This window comes from Microcaecilia unicolor, chromosome 12, assembly GCF_901765095.1.
Source record: "Microcaecilia unicolor chromosome 12, aMicUni1.1, whole genome shotgun sequence".
In the NCBI taxonomy this organism is placed as follows: Eukaryota; Metazoa; Chordata; class Amphibia; order Gymnophiona; family Siphonopidae; genus Microcaecilia; species Microcaecilia unicolor.
The window spans coordinates 87,848,268-87,871,837 of NC_044042.1; the positions used below are offsets into that span (position 1 = coordinate 87,848,268).

The 23,570-nt window shown below is 45.3% G+C and overlaps 1 protein-coding gene across 1 annotated transcript in view; it reads left to right on the plus strand.

Annotated features, from left to right (window-relative positions):
- FEZ1 (fasciculation and elongation protein zeta 1) overlaps nt 1-23,570 on the plus strand; it is a 99,016-nt gene that overhangs the window by 73,499 nt on the left and 1,947 nt on the right. Inside the window, 2 exon segments of the mRNA XM_030221134.1 lie at nt 10,346-10,421; nt 18,388-18,453. Coding sequence (XP_030076994.1) covers nt 10,346-10,421; nt 18,388-18,453 — 142 coding nt within the window.

A 23,570-nucleotide genomic window follows, 5' to 3' on the forward strand; every position in this document is an offset into this window, starting at 1 on the left:
CTTTTGATGAGGGTACAGAGAACGATGATCCTTGAGAGGACCTTAGAGGTCTTAAAGGTGTGTAAAGGGTTGACTTATTCTTTAAGTTTACACAAAACTGTTTCAAAACCAGTCCCAGTTGCAAACTCAACACAGCTTCAGTAATTGGCGTTAACTATGGGGTCCTTCCTGGGTAAAAAGAAAAGCCCCAGAAATGGCTTGTGTCGGTAACCCAATGGTAATCTGGCATTGCTGCCAGCTGGGTTAGAGCGGGAGCCCTTATCGCCGCCTCAGTGGGTGGTAGTAAGGGCTCCCCATCATATGGCCACACGGTAAGAGTTCTCTTACCGCATGGCCATATGTGCCTGGGGTCTTCTTAACTGCTGTGGTAAAAGGGCCTTGGTGTGAGGGGAAAACAGCCCTTTTTCCCACAGCTTGGTAAAAGGACCCCTTAATTAAGCACCTTGAGGTTTAGGGAACCTAAATTGTCTCTCAGGACCAATGAATTTTTAAAGTGAAAGGTCTAAGCAAAGTCTTCAAGACAGGCTCTGAAACTTGGCCTATTAGGTTTTTTTGTTTGTTTGTTTTTTACTATTTGCAATGTTTACTAATGTGCATCAGCATTTTTAGCACACACTATAAATTAGCGTGCGCTAACGCTAGAGACACTAGCATGCCTATAGCACACCTTAGAAAACAGGGCCCTGTATTTGATAGCGCCAGAAATGTCTGTCTGGAAGCAATGCAGCTATGTCTAACTACATGCAGAAACATCAGTGGGGAAATCTAGGGCATTAACATATGTGCAGACAAAAATTGGCAACTTGTCAGGAAAATATAAGGCTACATAAGAATTATTAATTAACAAACAAGTCCAGCACCTTCCATCAGCCCCCTGAGACATCTACCCTTAGCCTTCCCCCCCCCCCCCAGTCCAGAATTTCTCCCTCTAGCCCCCTCCTGTGGTTCATCTTCCCCCAGCCTCCCACCCCCTCGCCCCCAATCCATAAAACGTCATCTGTGCCAGCAGCAACAGCCATAACACGCTGTCTGGACCAACCTGAAACCTTTTCTATGGCACGACCTGTCCCTCTGAAACAATTTCCTGAGAAACACTGGTCTATAGCGTCTTTCGTTTAAGGCAGCTACATGCAGAAACTGACTGACTCATGTCCTCCTGTGTTGGTTCCAACATCCTCTGGTAAGGGAATGGGAAAAGTTCCAGCAGGTATATGCATGCAAAAGAGGAATGACCCAAGGGTAGGATTTAACATTTCCCAGATGGATGGCCTGCTCTCTGATTTCAATAATGGCGACACAAAATATTGCCCACTTCTATGGAAAAGGAGCATTCTTGCAGTGAGATATTACCCAAAGTTGTCAACCTTAAAGGCATATTAAGAGGAACATCTATATTAATAAATCCCACCTTGAACGTTCTGAAGCTCACTCAAAGGCAGAGAAGCACAAAAATCCTGTAGTCTTCATAGGCTAGGACCAGTCACCCTCACTCATAGACCCGCCCTCAGCCACACCCAATCTCTCTATATAAAACGCACCTCCAACGTTCGAATGAAGCCTCTGTTAGCCAAAAGTGAAGGGGGTGAGATCGCATTGTGTCTGCCCCGCCCACGCGTCAAACGTGATGACGTCGAGGGCGGAGCAATGACACTCATCCAATCGCAACGCTCGGCAGCGAAGCGTCAGGGAAGGAGGCGGCGCTCTCAACGTCTAGCCTTCCCTTCGCTGTGTTCCGCCTTCTTCTGACGTCAAGGATGACGTCAAAAGAAGGCGGAACACAGCGAAGGGAAACCTAGACGTCGGGAGCACCGCCTCCTTCCATGACGCTTCGCTGCCGGAACCACGGAGGTACATTTAAAAACAAGAAAAAAAAATAAAAACCATGTTGGGGGGAGCGAAGAGGGTGGCCACAAAAGAAAAACAATGGGAGCGGGAGGGCAGGGGAGAAACGACACCATGGATGCGAAGGGGGGGGGGGGGGGGGGGGGAAGAAGAGGGCGGCCCAGGCTGGGACATGGGAGAGAGAGGAGCAGGGATGCAAGGGGGGGTCATGGAAGGGAGACAGGGGACTTGCTGGAAAAGGATGAATGGAGGCGGCAGGGGACAGAGGAGCATGGATGGGCATGGATTGGGAGGGGCAGGGCTCAGGGAGAGAGGGCAATTGCTGGAAAGGGATGAATGGAGGGGGCAGGGGACAGAGGAGCATGGATGGGCATGGATTGGGAGGCAGGACTCAGGGAGAGAGGGAAATTGCTGGATAGGGATGAATAGAGGGGACAGATGGGCATGGATGGATATGGATTGCAGGGCAGGCCTCAGGGAGACAGGGCAATTGCTGGATAGGGAAAAATGGAGGGGCCAGGTGACAGATGAGCATGGATGGGCATGGATTGGAAGGGCAGGACTCAGGGAGACGGGAATTGCTGAATAGGGATGAATGGAGGGGACAGATGGCCATGGATGGATATGGATTGCAGGGCAGGCCTCAGGCAGAGAGGGGAAATGCTGGATAGGGAAAAATGGAGGGGCCAGGTGACAGACGAGCATGGATGGGCATGGATTGGAAGGGCAGGACTCAGGGAGAGGGGAATTGCTGGATAGGGATGAATGGAGGGCACAGATGGGCATGGATGCATATGGATTGCAGGGCAGGCCTCAGGCAGAGAGGGGAATTGCTGGATAGGGATGAATGGAGGGGCCAGGTGAAAGAGGAGCATGGATTGGAAGGGCAGGACTCAGGGAGAGGGGAATTGCTGGATAGGGATGAATGGAGGGGACAGATGGCCATGGATGGATATGGATTGCAGGGCAGGCCTCAGGCAGAGAGGGGAAATGCTGGATAGGGAAAAATGGAGGGGCCAGGTGACAAAGGAGCATGGATTGGAAGGGCAGGACTCATGGAGAGGGGAATTGCTGGATACGGATGAATGGAAGGGACAGATGGCCATGGATGCATATGGATTGCAGGGCAGGCCTCAGGGAGACAGCGGAATTGCTGGATAGGGATGAATGGAGGGGCCAGGTGACAGAGGAGCATGGATTGGACTCACACTTTCACTCTGACTCTCAAACACTCACTCTCACATACACTCTCCCAAACACACACACTCCGAGGAAAACCTTGCTAGCGCCCGTTTCATTTGTGTCAGAAACGGGCCTTTTTTACTAGTCTGTACATAAAACGCTACCTCAACATTCTGAAGACAACCTGCTGAAGCCATCTGCAAAATCCCTAAACAGTTCGTAAGTTCATGGTGGTGAAGCCATCCAACTCACCATGTCTCTCTGCCCCGCCCTCGAGGGCAGAACACAGAGAGTAAAGGGATCCATAAAGGCATCCCTACCAACTGGCAACCCCCTCCAACAAACAACGACCCAAGCAGGGGGAGTGTTTCCGTACTCCTCCCCCTGCTTAGGAATCACTACAGACTGCTGGCAAATTCCCCAACCACACGACCACAAAAGCCATCTGCAACCCCCACACACACACAAACACACACACACACATACACACACATAAACACACACACACATACACACACACACATAAACACACACACACACACACACACATACACAAACACACAAACACACACAGAAACGCAAATGCACACACAACGCACACACACAAACACGCAAACACACACACATACAAACACACACACACACACACACATACAAACACATACACACACAGAAACACACACACACACAGAAACACACACACAAATGCACACACACAAACACACACATAAACACACACACACACATAAACACACACACACACACACACAGAAACACACAAATGCACACACAAACGCACACACACAAACACGCAAACACACACACATACAAACACACACAAACACACATACACAAACACGCAAACACACACACATACAAACACACACACACAGAAACACACACACAAACACAGAAACACACACACGCAAACGCACACACAAACGCACACACACAAACACACACACACAGAAACACACACACACACACAAACACACACAGAAACACACACACACACAAACACAGAAACACACACACACACAAAACATACACACAAAAACACAAACACACAAACACACACAGAAACACAAACACACACACACACACACACAAACACACACACACACACACAAACACACACACACAAACAGCCTCGATGGTGCACCTCTAAGTGCCCCCCCCCCCCCGCATCGCCACAACAACCCGTGCAACGGGGCATCAGAAAGCCCCTACCCCCTTCCCTCCTCGCCGCATCACCCAACCCCTCCCCCCCCACATCGACCGCCTCGCCACCCGCGACCGCTAATACAAACTTTGTCCGCCGGCGGCTGCTGCTTCTATTCAGCAGCAGCAGCCCGTACATAAAGAAAACAAACAAAAAAACAACCTCCTAAAACGCACCTCCGTGGAGAACCATCTCACATTGGCTGACGTCTCTGCAGCCGCTCCTCCTCTCCCCTCAACGTCAGTGCCCTTGCCGGAAGACCCCGGAGAAACGCCAAGACGTCAGAGGGGGGAGGAGGAGCGCATGCTGAGACTTCAGCCAATATGAGATGCTTCTCAACGGAGGTGCGTTTTAGGAGGATTTTTTTGGTTTTCTTTATGTACGGGCTGCTGCTGCTGAATAGCAGAAGCAGCAGCCACCGGACACAGTTTGTATTAGCGGTTGCGGGTGGCGAGGGGGTTGATGAGGGGGGGAGGGGCTTGGTGATGTGCCACAGTGGGGGGGGGGGGGTCGGGGGATGCGCGAAGGGGGGGGGGACAAGGGGCTTTCTTTGGGTGCTGCGCCGGCTGGGGGGGGGGGGGTCTCGCTAGACATGGGTGGCTGGAAGGAAGCAGGGGGAGGGGAGGGTCGCTGCACATGGGTGGCTGCAGGGGGGGCAGGGAACAGGGAGATAGGGATGGGGCTCCACACACACCACATGGGTGCCTGCAAGGGGGACAGTGGATACAGGATTGACACTGCAGGGCGGGCAGGGGGACAGAAGGGTTGGTGGTCATCAGGGGGGACAGGTGGGTCGATGGACATGGCTGGCCACGGGGGAGGAACAGGGAAAAAGGAGAGGAGTGTCCTCAGACATGGGTGGCTGCACAGGAGAGGAGGGTCACTGGACATGGGTAGCTGCAGGGGGGGGCAGGGGGACAGAAGGGTCGCTGGACATGGCTGGCTGCAGGGGGGACGGGAGAGAGGAGGGACGCTGCACATGCGCAGGGGGACAGGAGGGATGCTGAGGGGGGGGGGGCCTGAGACCACATGGGTGGCTGCAGGGGAGCAGGGGAGACAGGAAGGACGCAGCAGGGGGAGAGGAGGGTTGATGGGCATGGGTGGCTGCAGGGGGATGCTGGACATGGGTGGCTGCAGGAGGAACATGGGGAGAGGAGGGTCGCTGCACATGCCTGGCTGCAAGGGGGCAGGGGAGAGGGAGGGGGTGAGGGGGTTCCTCACACCACACACGCAGTCACTCATTCTCTGTCTGCCACATACACTCTCACTCACACACTCACTGTCTTTGTCCCTCTCTCTCACACAGTGTCACACAGAAACACAAACACTGTCTCTCAAACACTCTCTCTCTCACACAAACACATACACTCTGTCTCTCTCTCTCTCTCTCTCACATTCTCTCTCTGACACACACGCTCCATCTCTCACACACGCTCTTTCTGAAACATACACTCCAAGGAAAACCTTGCTAGCGCCCGTTTCATTTCTAACAGAAACGGGCCTTTTTTACTAGTTTTTATATAAAGCTCCTAGACAATGATTCAAAATACAATGGCCCTTTGCAAATTTTCTAACGAATGTAACTATTTCTTAACTATTTCCCTCTGGGTTCTTGATCTCGTTTCAGAAGGACCTCCCCTTGCCCTCAAGGTAGGCATAGGAGGAGGCATATTAGCTGGTGCAGTGGGTCAAAGTGCACTGGAGTCTGCCTGTTCTTGCAGTTTCTATGTAGAATGAAAATCCTCTTCTCAGTTAGCCCCCAACCCTTCTTGGTTTCTCAAGCGCCTCCCCTAGGGTTGCCAACAGTTGTTTTAAAATTCAGTTTCTGGATCCCTGCATGTCCATTATAAGCACTTGCCTCTCAGTCAAGCTGGGGCCTCAATTCCTGGTCCTTCAAGTGGTAGTTGATCAGTTGTCTGCTTATTTAGGGGTAAGACAGTACAGGGAAGTTTGGCTGTAGCCAGGGTTCTACAGGTGCGTAATCTGTACACTGTTGATTATCTTCCTATTTTCTGCAGATGAGATCTTTATCTTTCTCCCAAATGGGGCCTTAAAGTTTTGTATGTCCTACTTATCTGGACTGGTCTAGCAAGGTGGCAAGGAAGGTGAAATTTGTTTTTACCTGCTAATTTCCTTTCCTGCTTAATCATTCCAGGGCCCACCCTGTAAGAATAAGGTTTCAAATTTTTCTTCTCAGCTTCCTCCAGCAGCTGAGTTGGGCTTTCAGTGCTTTTTCCTTGGAGTGCCCAAGAACATTGTCTTTCCAGCATGTGATCATGGGTTTTGATTGATGATATCACTAAAAGCACAGTGTTCTCTGCCTTTGTTGATTTCTCCCAGCTGGACTTGGGACAGCTTCTCCCTTCTGATTCCCTCCTTCCTCTTCCTAACCCCTGTTCATGTACCTGTGTGTTTTTTCCCTCCTTTCCTAGACTCTAACTTTTTACTTTTCTGTCATTTGATTGTATTTCCTTTTCTGGTGTTTCTTGGTGTTTTTATTATAGTTGCAAACCACCTGGTAGCATCTACATGCAATTGGCAGTATATCAAGTTCTCTAAAATAAAAATAAAATAAATCTGCTTGTTGGGAAACATAACCCCATACATCTAGACTGGTCTGACAGGACTCAAGGAAGGGAAATTAGCAATTAAGAACAAGTTTCGCTATAGTAAATGACAGCAGATAAAGACCAGCAAGGTTTATCCGTTCTACTCAGAAAGGCAGCTAGAGTTGTACCTTCCACTCTCTGCACGTTAACCCCCTTTTATTTTTTAGGGTTGTAACTGCCTCTTCATGCAGCATACCCCCTCCCCCATCTATGCCTTTATTTTATTTATTTATTTAACACATTTATACCCCACATTTCCCACCAATAGTAGGCTCAATGTGGCTTACAAGACCGTAGGGCAAACTACAGTTCAATTAAATAACATAACAATATAATATAGTTCAGTAAAATAACATAATAATGTAATAAAAAAATAGTAAACGTATAGATATCGTAAAGAACAGCAGCGATAATAAGAGTGCATAATAAAGGTAAGGGTCCATGGAATTTGCTGTAACAGGAAGAGGTAAATTAAGTTGAGTCATGAAGGTAAGCCTTCGTAAACAGGGTGGTCTTCAGTACTTTCCTGAAATTTAGATGGTTCTGAGTTAATTTTAAGATTTTAGGTAGTGCATTCCATAGCTGTGTTCCTATGAAGGAGAAACTGGATGCGTAGGTAGACTTGTATTTGAGGCCGTTGCAGTCTGGGTAATGTAAATTTAGGTAGGATCGGGCAGAACTGGAACTGTTTCTGGGTGGAAGGTCAATTAGATTAAGCATGTATCCAGGAACTTCTCCATAAATAATCCTGTGAATCAAGGTGCAAACCTTGAAGGCAATGCGAAAAAGTGAAACTCATGTAAGTTTTGCTTTGAATGGAAATTTTTATTCCATCCTCTTGCCATATAGGGATCCTGGGCCTGGGGCTAACCAGGCATTTTCAGTGGAACTTAACTGGATAGTGCGGATGAAAATGCTTGGTTAGCGACTAAGATGAGACCAGCTATTTTAGGGGTGTTCCAGGGGCAGAGGCAGCATACTTCCCGTGGAAGAGCATTCCAGACCTCCAACATCCTTTCCATGAAAATAGTATTTCTTGATGTTGAAGTTAAATTTTCACTCCGTGCAGCTTCATTTCATGTCGTCTAATTCTGTCACCTCTCTGTTTTTGGAAAAAGTTTGTTTGTTCATTAAGTTCCTAAAACATTTATAGTAGTGAGATTGATCCGGAAAATTGAATGAGAAAAGCGCTGTTTCTTAGGTTGTTGACTACTATAATAAGAATAGACTAAATTAGAGGCCAGTAATCATGATTTTTTTTTTTTTTTTACAAGTTCTCACAATGGTCCTGTCTCAGAAGATATTTAACTGCATCTGCATTGACTTGGGGAACCTAAAGGTGCCAGTCTTTGTTAAAATGGTTCTTCCACTTGTCAGCCTGTGCTTGTAGTCCTGGGACTGGAGGGTAATTTAGCAGAAAGCTACCAACTGCAAGCTGTGACAGACCCTAGTAGGCCTCATTGGTTCACATTCACACAACCAAACTTTAGTTTTCAGCCGAAACTAAGCAATAAGGTTTGGCTGCAGTTTCGGTTTTGGTCAAGAGTTTTAGACAGTTTTGGTAGCAGTTTCAGCTGAAACTGAAAAAAGACATTTTGGCCGGCCAGCCTCTAGACTAAATTTTTGTGTCTTATATAATTGTAGAGAGTTTAAATAGATAGCTGTATGCTTAGATTATTGGACTTGGATTTTAAATACTTGCCTTTTCCTAATCTGAGCTCAAGATGAGTTATAATCACGCACAAAAGTTACAATCAACAGTAAGTTTTACCTGAGGTGACGGAGGGTGAGGTGAGCTGCCCGTGAATGCAAGAAGTGCCTGTGGAACTTCTTGCAGGATTTGAACCCTGGTTTCCTGACTTCTCAGCCCACTGTGCTTCCCACTAAGCTACTCTTTCATGTACATATTTCCCCCCTGGATTCTATATAGAGCAGTGGCGTAGCCAAGGGTGGGCCCGGGTGGGCCCAGGCCCACCCACTTTGAGCTTAGGCCCACCCGGTAGCAGCACACCTATGATGTGGCTGGCAGGGATCCACAAGCCCCACCAGCAGAAAAATCCCAACAACTGTCCCTCCTGCATACCTTGTAAATAGAAGATCTTGGCCTGCAGCGAGCAGCAAATGACACATACTGTTCACACCAGCCCCACAGCCTTTCCTTTAATGTATTCCTACCTATGTGGAAACAGGAAGTTGCATCAGAGAGAAGGCTGTGGAGCCAACATGAGCAGTGCATATTAGTTGGTCTGGCCCTCCCCGGTCCCAGCTTGAAGGACCCTGGTGGTCTAGTGGCCTCTTCGGGGGCAGGAAAGAACCCCACTCTTTCTTGACCACTGCTGCTACTCTGCCTGGCGCCCAGCACATTTTCAAAATGGCTGCTGAGACTTCCCTGTGGCAGTCTCGTGAGACTGCCGAGACCCACGAAACTACCGCAATAAGTTTTGGCAGCCATTTTGAAAACACGGGGACACCAGGCAGAGCAGTGGCAGTGGTCAGGAAAGAGTGGGGTTCTTTCCTGCCCCTGAAGAGGCCACTAGACTATCAAGGCCCTTCAAGGTAGGGCAGGGCAGTAGGGGGGCATGGGCACTGCCTAGGAGGGCCCAACGACTTTCACTTTCCGGAGGGGGGGGGGCCCAATGACCTTCACTGCCCTGGGATCCAGAGCACAATCAGTCTACCCCTGGTGCTGCCAAAGGGAGCATGGGCAAGGGTGTGGAATAGGCAGACCGTGGGCATTCCAAATATCTACGTGCACGGTTATAGAATACGGCTGCTCCGCATCTAACATAGGCGCCGGTATTTACATCAAGTTTTACTTGGTGTAAATGGACATGTCTAGAGTTAGGCACAGGCCTAGCCACTAGCCGTCTTCTATAAACCAGCTTGGTGTATTCTATAAATTGTGCCTAAATCTAGGTGTACTTTTTAGAATACGCCTGGGCATATTTTTTTCGGCACCAATTTTTCAGACCCCATATATAGAATCTATTCCTTTATGTGATAGATTATTTTACTTGTTTATGGGACTAATTGTTTGAATGATTGTAGATGAGACGATTTATAAATGTAATATCTTTCTCTCCTCTCCCCCCCTTTACTACACACCTCAGCTTGTATACTTTCAAATTATTTAAATCATGAGAACCCTAGAGACCTGAAGCTCTGGTTTTTAAAACCTAGAGAAGGCAAACCCATGGAGTGTCCAGATGTGGTCAGTAGGCAAGGATACCTAGTATGAACTATCTTACTCCAAATGGAAAATCATGATCTGTTCTACAAATTCTAAGCGTTTCTGTAATGTAATGCTTCCTTTTTATAACAGGCTGACAGCTAAAGGGAATTTGGAATAGAATGAGATGAGCATTTCTCATACAGCTGTAGGGGGTACAGCAAGCGATGTGCTGACAGAGACAAGAGGCAAGCCAGAGCAACCAACTGTCTTAGCACACACTAAACAAATCTTGACTTCACCTGTGTAATTCCTTTCTAGTACCTGAACACTGTGATTCCTTATCAGAAGAAAGGTATTCCGCCCTCAGTGGAAGACCTCCAGATGCTGACAAGTAGTAAGTCCTAATTCTGAGAGTCTTTTACTCTGCCATTTGTAATTTGAATTAAGATTTACCATAGCTACTATGAAACACCAGTGACTTAGTAGAAGGACTAACTTCATTTCACATCTGTGTGCAGGATTACAGTAGTTTCTTGAAAGAAATCATGAACCTGTAGCCTGGGATTTATAGTCATATGAACATAAGAGCTTCTCTACTGCGGTGTTTCCACAGTTGGTCCTGGAATATCCCCTTGCCAGTCAGGTTTTCAGAATATCCACAAGAAATATGCATGCCACGGTTGTGTCCGTGCCACGTGTCCACACTTGCCTCTCCATCCAGTGACCAGGCCCTGTGGTTGCTGTGGACTGCCTTTTCCCTGTTTCCCTATCATGTTCCAGAGATCGTTCCAGTCCTACTCTGGTGTTCCTGCAGCCAAGTCTCGGTCTGATGTTCCAGCATTCAAACCTCATTCTGGTGTTCCTGCAACCAAGCCTCATTCTTAGTTGTGACATCATCAGTAAATTCCTTTATAAAGTGCCTTGGAACCTTTCTGCTTTGCCTTTGCAACAGAGGTCTTCAGATGAGTTCTCGTCTGTGTGTGTTTGTTGCAGTTCCAGCCCTGCTTGTTCCAGTCCTGTCTGCCTTCAGCCTCAGTTCCAGCCCTGCTTGTTCCAGTCCTGTCTGCCTTCAGCCTCAGTTCCAGCCCTGCTTGTTCCAGTCCTGCCTCTCTTCAGCTTCAGTTCCAGTCCTGCTTGTTCCAGTTCTGCCTGTCTTCAGCTACAGTTTCAGTCCTTTCAGCTTCAGTTCTAGTCCTGCTTGAACCAGTCCTGTCTGTTTCAAGCTTCAATCCTTGGTTGGTTGGTTCGCCTGCTGCTGCCATTCATCGACAGCAGCCCAAGGGCTCACTATCCTTGAATCCGTGACAATGCACAAGGTTGATTTGCCTATACTGCTTCCATTGTTTGCAAATCTCGTTTATGCATATTCATTGTGGATATCCTGAAAACCTGAATAGCAAGGGGGCACCTCAGGACCAACTTGGGAAACACTGTTCTACTGGGTCAGACCAAGGGTTCATCTAGCCCAGTAACCTGTTTCCAACAGTGGCCAGTCCAGGACACATGTACTTGACAGAGTCCCAAAAAGTAGCAAGATTTCATGCTACTTACCTTACGGATAAGCAGTGGCTTTCTCCAGGTCTACTTTAATAATGGTTTATAGACCTTTTCTCCAGGAATATTAACTGCTTTTACCACTTGCTCCGACAATGAGTTCCAGGTCTTAACTATACATTGAGTGAAAAAGTATTTCCGCCTATTTATTTTAAATGTGCCACTCTATAACTTCATGGAGTGACCCCTAGTCTTTGTACTTTTTGATAGAGTAAAATATTGATTCACAATTACCCTTGCCACTCTATTCATGATTTTATAGACCTCTCCTCATCTTTCTCTTCTCCAAGCTGAAGAGTCCTAACCTCTATAGCCTTTCCTCATGTGAAAGTAATTCCATCCCCTCAATCATTTTGGTTGCCCTTCGTTGTGCTTTCTACACTTCCACTACATTTTATTTGAGATGCAGTGACCACAACAGCACACAATACTCAAGGTGCGATCTCACTACGGAATGATTATGATATCTTCTGTTATAGTCTCTATTCCTTTCCTAATGATTCCTAATATTCTGTTTGCTTTTTTTGGCCACTGCCGCACAATGAGCAGAAGATTTCAATGTATTTTCCATAATGACCCCTGCCATTTGGCTGTCCAGTCTTCCTAACTCTCAAGGTCCTTCCATAATTTCATGTAGTCCATGTTTTGGCTAGATAGTTGTTTTATTAGTTTTATAGACAAAGTCATTTATGTTGTTTTTTGTAACTTCCTAGATTGGTGAGCTAGCTTCTTTACTTGTGATCCACTTAGAACTACAGTTGGTTAAAGTGGACTATAAAAGCTGTAGTTATAACTATATCTATTTAACAGCTCTGAATAGTTTTGTGACATCTTCAGATTGAATCACCTCATTGTTCATTCCCTTTTCCAGATCATTTATAAAATGAGTTAAAAAGCACCAGTCCCAGTACACATCTATGTGGCACTCCACTATTTACCTTACTTTAACTGTACTCTGTTTTCTGTCTTTTAACCAGTTCCCAATCCACAATAGAATATTAACTCCTAACCCATGCCTTTTTAATTTTCTCTGGATTGTCTCATGAGGGACTTTGTCAAAAGCTTTCTGAACTTCTAGATATACAACTTCCTTCCTTCCTTATCCGATCAGTCGAGTATGGCTCTCAGTCACTCTATGGATCAGTGTTCTTTTAGTTCTGCTATGTACATTCCAGTATCTTCCTTGGTAGTATCTATCCAGCAAATTCTTGGGTGGCCTTGTTTTTTTTTTGCCACTAACCATTCCAAGCATAATGTCTTTTTCAAGGGACTTGCTTCCATGATGTGACTAAAATAGGAGAGCTTTTGTTTTGCTACCTTGGTCTCCAGCGAGACTTTTGGTTTCATATGTTCCCGAACTGCTTGGTTTGTTATTTTGACTGTCCATGGGATGCGTAACAGTCGTCTCCAGCACCATAATTCAAATGCATCAATTTTTTCTCAGCATCCAAGATTCCCAGCCATATGTTGCTATTGGGAAGATGACTACACTGACCAATCTACATTTGGTTGTCAGACTGATGTCCTTGCTCTTCCAGATGTTGTTCATACTGACCATCGCATTTCTTCCAAGTGTCATCCATCTCTTGATCGCAGGGATTTTTGGAGCCAAGAAAGATTGACAACTTCAATTTTTTCATTTTTTTTTTGTTACACTTGTACCCCGCGCTTTCCCACTCATGGCAGGCTCAATGCGGCTTATGGGGCAATGGAGGGTTAAGTGACTTGCCCAGAGTCACAAGGAGCTGCCTGTGCCTGAAGTGGGAATTGAACTCAGTTCCTCAGTTCCCCAGGACCAAAGTCCACCACCCTAACCACTAGGCCACTCATCTACTCCAAGATCATTGTTGATCTTGATGTCAACATTCACATTTTTTGCTGATGTCATGATCTTTGTCTTTTTGATGTTCAGGTGCAGTCCAACCTTCTCATGTTCTTCTTTGACTTTCCTGATCAGATGTTCAAAATCCTTCTTATTTTCAGCCAGTAGGGTGGTATCATCAGCATATCGGAGGTTGTTGCTGTTTCTGCCACCTATTTTCATGCTACATTTGGACTCACCCAGGCCTGCTCTTCGCATAATGGTTTCAGCATACATGTTGAAAGCTGCTGGTGATAGGATGCATCCATGTCATGTGCCCTTTCCAATCTTGAACCAATCTGTGTCTCCATATGACGTTCAGACTGTAGCTTCTTGATCTTGATAGAGTGATCTTATGAGTTCAATCAGGTGTGGTGGTGTGCTCATCTCATTCAGGCAGATCCAGAGCTTGTTGTGCTCAAGCACATCAAATGCCTTCAAATAATTGATAAAACGCATGTAGCGATCTTTCTGGTACTCCCTAGCTTTTTCCATAATCCATTCAAAGTTGGCAATATGATCACAAGTGCCTCTGCCTTTCCTGAAGCCGGCTTGCACATCTGACAACTCCCTGTCAATGGTTATACTTAAGTGCTGTTGAATGATCTTCAGCAAGATTTTGCTTGTATATGATATCAGAGCTATGGTGCGGTAATTTGTGCATTCCTTTGTACCCCTCTTCTTTGGAATTGGGATGAAAACTGATCTTTTCCATTCTTTTGGTCACTCACATGTATTCCATATACATTAGCATAATGCTGTTAATGCTGCCACTGGTATGGACTTAAGCAATTCTGATGGTATACCATCAATTTCTGGGGCTTTTCGTTTGGCTAATTGCTTCATGTAGAAACTATTATAAAGAACATAATCACTGAACACCTAGACAAACATGGTTTAATGGACAGGGTCTTGCCTCACCAATTTGCTACATTTTTTCTTTTGAAGAAGAAGATCATTCAACAGTACTTAAATATAACCATCGACAGGGAGTTGACAGATGTGCAAGCTGGCTTCAAGAAAGGCAGAGGCACTCGTGATCATATTGAACCATGTTAGCTGTCTTTTTGCCTTCCTACCACCTTTTTGATACATGGGATACAACTAGTCTGAGCTTCCAAGATGGTATTTTTTAAACAATGTCCATGCATGATTTAAACTCTTGATGTTTGCAGCTGCAGCTGCTCCTTTTAGCCTTTTTTTTTTTTTTTTACCACTTTCCTTATTTTATCGTAGTTGCCCTTTCAAAAGTTAAATGCCATTGCAGTAGATTTCCTTAGTGTCTTCAGTCATGGTATTATTTCAAATGTGATTATGTTATGATCACTATTGCTAAGTGGTCCATAAACTGTTACCTTTCACACCAAGTCTTGCATTCCATGAAGGATCAGATCTAAAATAGCCCTTCCTCATGTTGGTTCCTGAACCAACTGCTCCATGTAGCAGCCATTTATTTCATTCAGGAACATTGCCTCTCTAGCATTTCCTGTTCCTATTGGGGTAATTGAGATCAACATTATAGTGTTGTCAACGTCTGCTAACATTTCATCATCTGTCTGTTTATTCTAGCCTGATGGTTCCAGCAGTATTCTCTGTCCCTTCACACATGGAATTTCTATCCATAAGGATTCCACATTACCATCTGTTTTCTGCTGAATTTTCATTCTGTTTGACGCAATTCCCTCTTTAATATACAGCATCACCCTCCTCCAATTTGAACCACCCTATCGTTGTGATATAATGTGTACCCTGGTAACACAGATTCCCATTGATTATTCTCCTTCCACCAGGTCTCTGACATGCCTATTATATCTACATTTTCATTTAGAGGTATATACTCTAATTCTTCCTATTTAGGCTTCTAGTATTTGGATATAAACATTTCAAAGTGGGGGGGGGGGGGGGGAGGATAATTTGCTGTCTTTACTTTACTCTCCCCTTAAAGGTTTCTGACTTACTTTTGCCTTTGTTGCAACTCCTCTATTGGGATACCCTACATTCCCTTTTTAATAATGTCCTTCAGGGGTATGTCACTCCGAACCATGCACTCCTGCCAGTTTTCCCCCAAATTCTAGTTTACAAGCAGGTCATGGCTACAGGATCACTTCCATCCTCTCCAAATTGATGCTGTGTTTTCATGTGACCTTTCTCCTCTAATGCAGCACAAAAGTTGCCAGGCTGGAGGTGGGGCATCTCTACTATGTCCTTGTAGGTCTCCTCTGTCTACCTTAGCTCCTCCGAGTATACTAGCTCTTTGCACCAAATACATACATATGACCTTTCACTAACAGGAAGATAATCAAACAAATAACACTCAATGCAAAAGACTTATGAGTTCAATTAGGTGTGGTGGTGTGCCCATTTCATTCAGGCAGATCTAGAGCTTGTTGTGATCAAGCCAGTGGCGTTCCTAGGGGGGGCGGTGGGTGTGGTCCGCCCCGGGTGCACACCGCTGGGGGAGGGTGTGTGTGTGTGTGTGTGTGTGTGTGTGTGTGTGTGTGTGTGTCATTCGTTCCATGCTCCCTCTGCCCCGGAACAGGTTACGTCCTGTTCCGGGGCAGTGCGGGAGCATGGAACGAACGACGGACAGGCGCGTGGGGCACCCCCCCCCCCCAGCAGCAGCGTGCACCCGGGGGGGTTCTTTCACGGGGGGGGGGGGGCGCTGCCCCTAGGAACGCCACTGGATCAAGCACATCAAATACCTTCGAATAATTGATAAAACACATGTAGAGATCTTTCTGGTACTCCCTAGCTTTTTCCATAATCCATTGAAGGTTGGCAATATGATCACAAGTGCCTCTGCCTTTCCTGAAGCCGGCTTGCACATCTGACAACTCCCTGTCAATGGTTATACTTAAGTGCTGTTGAATGATCTTCAGCAAGATTTTGCTTGTATGTGATGTCAGAGTTATGGTGCGGTAATTTGTGCCTTCCTTTGTATCCCCTTTGTATCATCTCACTTCTGAACTGCTGCCTACGGGAGTTGTTAATTAAGTTGCAAATGGAGTAGGAATATGTAAAGCAGTCCCTTAAGATTATTCGTTTTATGCTATGCTTTGCTGCTGTTTGGTTATATATTTATATGTTCGTTTATTTATTTATAGGTTTTCCTCAAAGACCTAAAAATACTATATTGCTGAGAGTTTTTAACTTCATCAGCTAATTACTAACTGATGAAGATGCCCTAATTAAACCTTCTGTCCTCATGACTGGCTTAAAGTCTAGTTAAAGGGAAGTGGGATGTGGACCAATGACTCCAGGGAAACGGGATACTGATGTATAAGGTACCACTTTATTCACAGACTCGACACAGTACTGTGTTTCGGCCACAGGCCTGCCTCAGGAGTCTTAAATGATCCTTGGTACTAGAAATCAGTCTCGATGTCGGATGGTCTTGATAAAGACCTTTGTGATATATTACGGATGCTGTAGTGTCTCTGTGTAGTCTGTGAATAAGGTGGTGCCTTATACATCAGGATCCCGTTTCCCTGGAGTCATTGGTCCACTTCCCACTTCCCTTTAACTGTTGTGTTTTCGTGGGAGTTAGTGTTCATCCACTTCGGTGGATTACCTCCTCCTGCCTTAAAGTCTATAAATTAAAGAAGAGGTCTGTAATGAGCAGAAAGTGCTTACAGAGGTTTCCTTTACCTACTTGGTGTATTCTATACTGATGTTGTGGTAACTGCTAAAACAGCAACTTTAAATGCTCAGCTAAAATATACTTTAAAACAGCTTTAATTTGAAGCTCTAACAGTGATTCTAAATGCTAAACTATTGTGTAAACTGCTAAATAAGCAGAGTAACTTAAAATAAAGACACTGGAATTACTTATTTAACTACAAGTCTCCCTTTTCCCAAGTTTGAGTGCAGTTTCCCAGCAGGTCATATACTGCCTAGTGGTTTATGACTTATGGTTTTGTTTATTTAATATGCCACCTTTTCATTATGACACAGCGAGGGGTATACAAGCAAATAGAGTATAAAGGAAAACGAATGCATTAATCGATAGGACGGAAGGCAATAGCAGGTACACAGTGATCCTGAGGACAGATGGACACAAAAGACAGCCACATTCATTCACTAAGACTAACCAACCATCAGACTTAGTTGCCTCCCTGGCATCATCGGCTGTCATTGAAGGCAAGTTGGGGTTTTTAAGGCTGACTTACATTTAGGGAATGATAATTCAAGACGTAAGGAACTGGGCAATGCATTCCACAAAGATGGAGCACGGCCGTAGAAAGCACAATGTCTGGTAGAGTTTAACCTAGCCATAAATACAGTACATGCAGCCATTGGTCATTGAGAGACCAGAGTAACCTAGAAGGTGCATAAGAGCTGACCAATGAGGTTAAGAAGAATGGGACGTCTGTAGGTAAAACCGTATAGGTCAGACTAAGGATTTTGTACTGGATTTGGTAAGATACCAGGAGCCAGTGATGAAAAGGGGGATTGTGTGCTCTGATTTGCGGGCATGGGCAAGAACTCTCAGTGTACTATTTTGTACAGATTACATATATTGAAAAAGGACTTGGGGTAAACAAGAATGTATAATGTTACAGAAGTCCATTCGTGAAATGCATTCATATTATATTATGAATGTAATTCCGTAACCCGTTCTGAGTGCTGTCGGGAGGATGAACTAAATAATGGAACAAATAAGTAGAGCATACAGTAATGTCATTTGTAAGGACGGATCAAAAAAAGAGCGAATAGCTTGGAATTGTCTAAGGGCAAAAAAGCAGGATCGAACCAATGCTGACAGTTGTGGTTCAAAACTAAGGGCTTGATGAATAAAAATACCTAAGTACCTCCTCAGTCTTATTCTGCTTCATAACCCCCAAGAAAGGAACTGGGCTCTATATCCAGGCGGATTGCCAAAGCAGAGAAATGAGAATATTAGAAAAGAAGGCTAAAACTTAGTCTTTCATTCCTTCTTTTCTAGTTTTATTTGCAATGAAGGAGGACAACGAGAAGGTGCCATCCTTGCTAACGGATTACATTCTAAAAGGTAAGAGAGTAAAACAGACTTCATAGCTCACAGAAACCAACATTTTTGCATTGTGCATTTATTTACTGTGAATTAACATAACTCAGGTTACCTCAAGTTGGAGACATTTTTACCTGTCTAAAAAAAGTGGAACTGTTTTTTTGTTTTGGCTATGTTAAACTGACTGGCCTAGTTAGACACTGGATGTCCAACCGCCACCTGAAACTGAACATGTCCAAGACTGAGCTTATCGTCTTTCCACCAAAGCCCACCTCTCCTCTTCCTCCGCTCTCGATCTCAGTTGATAACACCCTCATTCTCCTCGTCTCATCTGCCCGCAACCTCGGAGTCATCTTCGACTCCTCCCTCTCCTTCTCTGCGCATATCCAGCAGACAGCCAAGACCTGTCGCTTCTTCCTCTTTAACATCAGCAAAATTCGCCCTTTCCTCTCTGAGCACACCACCCGAACTCTCATCCACGCTCTCATTACCTCTCGCCTTGACTACTGCAACCTTCTCCTCACTGGCCTCCCACTTAGCCATCTATCCCCCCTTCAATCCATTCAGAACTTTGCTGCACGTCTTATATTCCGCCTGAACCAATATACTCATATCACCCCTCCCCTCAGGTCGCTTCACTGGCTTCCGATCAGATACCACATTCAGTTCAAGCTTCTCCTTCTCACCTACAAATGCACTCAGTCTGCAGTCCCCCATTACCTCTCCACCCTCATCTCCCCTTACGTTCCCACCCGAAACCTCCGCTCACAGGACAAATCCCTCCTCTTAGTACCCTTCTCCACCACCGCCAACTCCAGGCTCCGCCCATTCTGCCTCGCCTCACCCTATGCGTGGAATCAACTTCCTGAGCCCCTACGCCAAGCCCCCTCCCTACCCATCTTCAAATCCTTGCTCAAAGCCCACCTCTTCAATGTTGCCTTCGGCACCTAACCTTTATACCTCTCAAGAAATCTAGACTGCCCCAATTTGACTGCCCCTACTTGACTGACTGTACATTTGTCCATTAGATTGTAAGCTCTTTGAGCAGGGACTGTCCTTCTATGTTAAATTGTACAGCGCTGCGTAACCCTAGTAGCGCTTTAGAAATGTTAAATAGTAGTAGTAGTAGGATGGAAGTGACAAAGGATAGTGGTAAATGGAGTTCATTCTGAGAATAAGAGCATACTAGTGCCGAGCCACAGGGATTGGTTATTGATCCAGTTCTTTTTAAATTTTTGTAAACAATATTGCGAAAGGGCTGTCGGATACATTAGCCTCTTTGTACATGATACCAAAATATGCAATAGGGTAGATATCCTGTAGGGTGTGGATAATATGAGGAGGGATTTAGCAAAGCTTAAAGAATGGTCTAGAATTGGACAGCTAAGATTTAGTGCTAAAAATGCAGGTTCATGAATTTGGGCTGCAAAAACCAAAGAGAATAGTACAGTATAGGAGGCGAAGTACTTCTGTGCATGAAAGTGGAATGGTACATGGGGATGACCATATCTGGTGATCTTAAGGTGGCCAAACATGTACCATGTCAGAACAGTATCCCCTAGCCGACTTCTTTTTTTGCATCAAGATAAGTATATGATTTCTCGTGGGTTTTGGAGGGCTCTCTGTTTCCTCCACAAACGTAACAGGTAGGGAGGGGGATGGGCCTGGGTCCGCCTGCCTGAAGTGCCCTGCACCCACTAAAACTGCTCCTGGGACCTGCATACTGCTGTGATGGAGCTGAGTATGACATCTGAGGCTGGCAAAAATATTTTTAAAGATATTTTTTTTGAGGGTGGGAGGGAGTTAGTGGCCACTGGAGGAGTAAGGGGAGGTCATCTGGTCATTTTGGCCACCTTTTTGTGCCTTGAAGAAAAAAACAACCAGGTAAAGTCGTCCAAGTGCTCGTCATGGACGCCCTTTTTTTTTCCATTATGGGTCGAGGACATCCTAGTGTTAGGCACGCCCAAGTCCCACCTTCGCTACTCCTCCGATTGAACTTTGGCCGTCCCTGCGACGGAAAGCAGTTGGGGACTCCAAAATCTGCTTTCGATTATACCGATTTGGACGACCCTGTGAGAAGGACGCCCATCTTCCAATTTGTGTCGAAAGATGGGCGTCCTTCTCTTTCGAAAATGAGCCTGACAGCGTTTTTATGAGAGATTGATCCCAGGATATTGCTTGCTGTGTTTTAACAGCTGCACCTGCCAGTCTGCTTTTGGAATTTTATATCACCTGGTGACCTACTGCCCCTGACGCAGCCATTTGTACGTGTGAAACATGGCTATGTTGGGCATTTTATGTTGAACATCTGGGAGTTTTTAATCTATTAATAAAGACTGTGTGTGTTTTTTTTACAAGGTCTGCCTTGCTGTCTTACCTTCCATATTGGATTTGGTGGCCCGCCTGCCTTACTGTTTTTTTGATTCTTAGATGATTCACTGAACATACTGTTCTGTCAGAGTCACAATTATTACCTTTATCTGATGTAAGGCAGGGTAAAGGTCTTTTAACACAGAGAGTCCATCACAGGCCTGTACCACAAGCTTGTTCAGATAAACTTCTGTGATACACACATTAAATTGTGACAGGGACTAGTATAGCCTGTACAGTCACCTTAAAGCCTAATCTACACAGAGCTAGCAAGTACCAGCCCCAAATTGCAAAGAAGGCACTAAAACCAAAGTAATTCAAAAGACAACATTAAGGGGCCCTTTTACTAAGCTGCACTAAAAAATGGCCTGTGGTATGTCTATTGGAGTGGAGGAGTAGCCTAGTAGTTAGTGCAGTGGACTTTGATCCTGGGGAACTGAGTTCAATTCCCACTGCAGCTCCTTGTGATTCTGGGCAAGTCACTTAACCCACATTGCCCCTGGTACAAAATAAGTACCTGAATATATGTGAACTGCTTTGAATGTAGTTGCAAAAACCACCAGATGGTAGTATATCAAGTCCCATTTCCCTTTCCCTATTTGAGATTCTACATGGAATGTTGCTATTCCACTAGCTTGTATACACAAACCAGGACTCAAAAGCCACCTACTTCAAAAAAGTGCTTTAACAAACAGTTGTTTCACCAGTATTTCACCAATATTCCACCAATATAATATATAATTTTTGTGTGTAGAGTACCCTCAGATATAAACCACTGTAACTGCAGTCAATAATGCTGCTAAAACGTGGCATAGCACCTCTTTCATTAGGTAACTCTCACTCTGTTTTTTGGGAGAGAGCAACGTCTGCTCACATTTTTTTATGCTTCCCAATCACCACAGTGCTATAAAATCATTTGTTACTTTTAAAATATATACTAGGTGAAAAAACTGTGCACTTATCTCGTGAGTTCTTGCCTCCCTGGCAGAACTATGTTGCCTTGCTGATACATTAAGCAATAGCCTTCCCCTGGAACCGCCCGACTCCGCGGGGTTTCAATCACTTTCCTCAGGGACAAAGGGTTAAGGCTGCATAAATCACTTCTTCCTCTTTCATTCTGTCTCGCACAATCCACAAATCAAGGCCTTGATTTGTGGATTGTGCGAGACAGAATGAAAGAGGAAGAAGTGATTTATGCAGCCTTAACCCTTTGTCCCTGAGGAAAGTGATTGAAACCCCGCGGAGTCAGGCGGTTCCAGGGGAAGGCTATTGCTTAATGTGTCAGCAAGGCAACATAGTTCTGCCAGGGAGGCAAGAACTCACGAGATAAGTGCACAGTTTTTTCACCTAGTATATATTTTAAAAAGTAACAAATGATTTTATAGCACTGTGGTGATTGGGAAGCATAAAAAAATGTGAGCAGAGGTTGCTCTCTCCCAAAAAACAGAGTGAGAGTTACCTAATGAAAGAGGTGCTATGCCACGTTTTAGCAGCATTATTGACTGCAGTTACAGTGGTTTATATCTGAGGGTACTCTACACACAAAAATTATATATTATATTGGTGGAATATTGGTGAAATACTGGTGAAACAACTGTTTGTCAAAGCACTTTTTTGAAGTAGGTGGCTTTTGAGTCCTGGTTTGTGTATACAAGCAGTTGAATGTTACCAGAGACATTGCTATTCCACTAGCAGCATTCCATGTAGAAGCCTGCCCTTGCAGATCTGCAACACGGCTGCGCAGGCTTCTGTTTCTGTGAGTCTGATGTGCAGGACGTCAGACTCACAGAAACAGAAGCCTGCGCGGCCGCGTTGCTGATCTGCAAGGGCAGGCTTCTACATGGAATGTTGCTAGTGGAGGAGTAGCCTAGGGGTTAGTGCAGTGGACTTTGATCCTGGGGAACTGAGTTTGATTCCCACTGCAGCTCCTTGTGACTCTGGGCAAGTCACTTAACCCTCCATTGCCCCTGGTACAAAATAAGTACCTGAATATATGTAAACCGCTTCGAATGTAGTTGCAAAAACCTCAGAAAGGCAGTATATCAAGTCCCATTTCCCTTCCCTTAGTGTGTGGATTTCCCATACGCTGAGGCCACTTTTAGTAAAATGGCCGCATTTTCTATTTCCCCCATTAATGGCCACGTCCTAACTTCCCAATTAACATGTAGCCATTAGTGCATGAGCCTTTACCGCCACCTGTTTACTAGGCAGTAAGGGCTGACACATTAACCACGCGCTAACCGGTGATGCAGCTGCGCTAACCAATTAGTGTGGGGAACACCTACTCTCCACCCCCCAAACATGTCCCCAGTGCTAAAAAATAAAAAGTATTTTTTAGCATGTGGAAAATACACGCCAATCTGAAAACTACGGGACACCTGAGCGCACCCCGTAGTAGTAGATTTTAACCTGCGGTAAGCACCGCTTTAATGCTTTACCACAGCTTTGTAAAAGGACCCCTAACATAGTAACATAGTAGATGAAGGCAGAAAAAAACCTGCACGGTCCATCCAGACTGACCAACAAGATAAACTCGTATGTGCTACTTTTTGTGTATACCTGACTTTGATTTGTATCTGCCATTTTCAGGGCACAGACCTTAGAAGTCTGCCCAGCACTAGCCCTACCTCCCAAACACCAGCCTCGCCTCCCAATCTCAGCTAAGCTCCTAAATAACTAAAAAGCATTTAAAAATATAAACATCTCCTTTTTTTCTTATTTACCACAATGCAGGAAAATCTTAATTTTTTTTTTTAAAGCCATAGCCC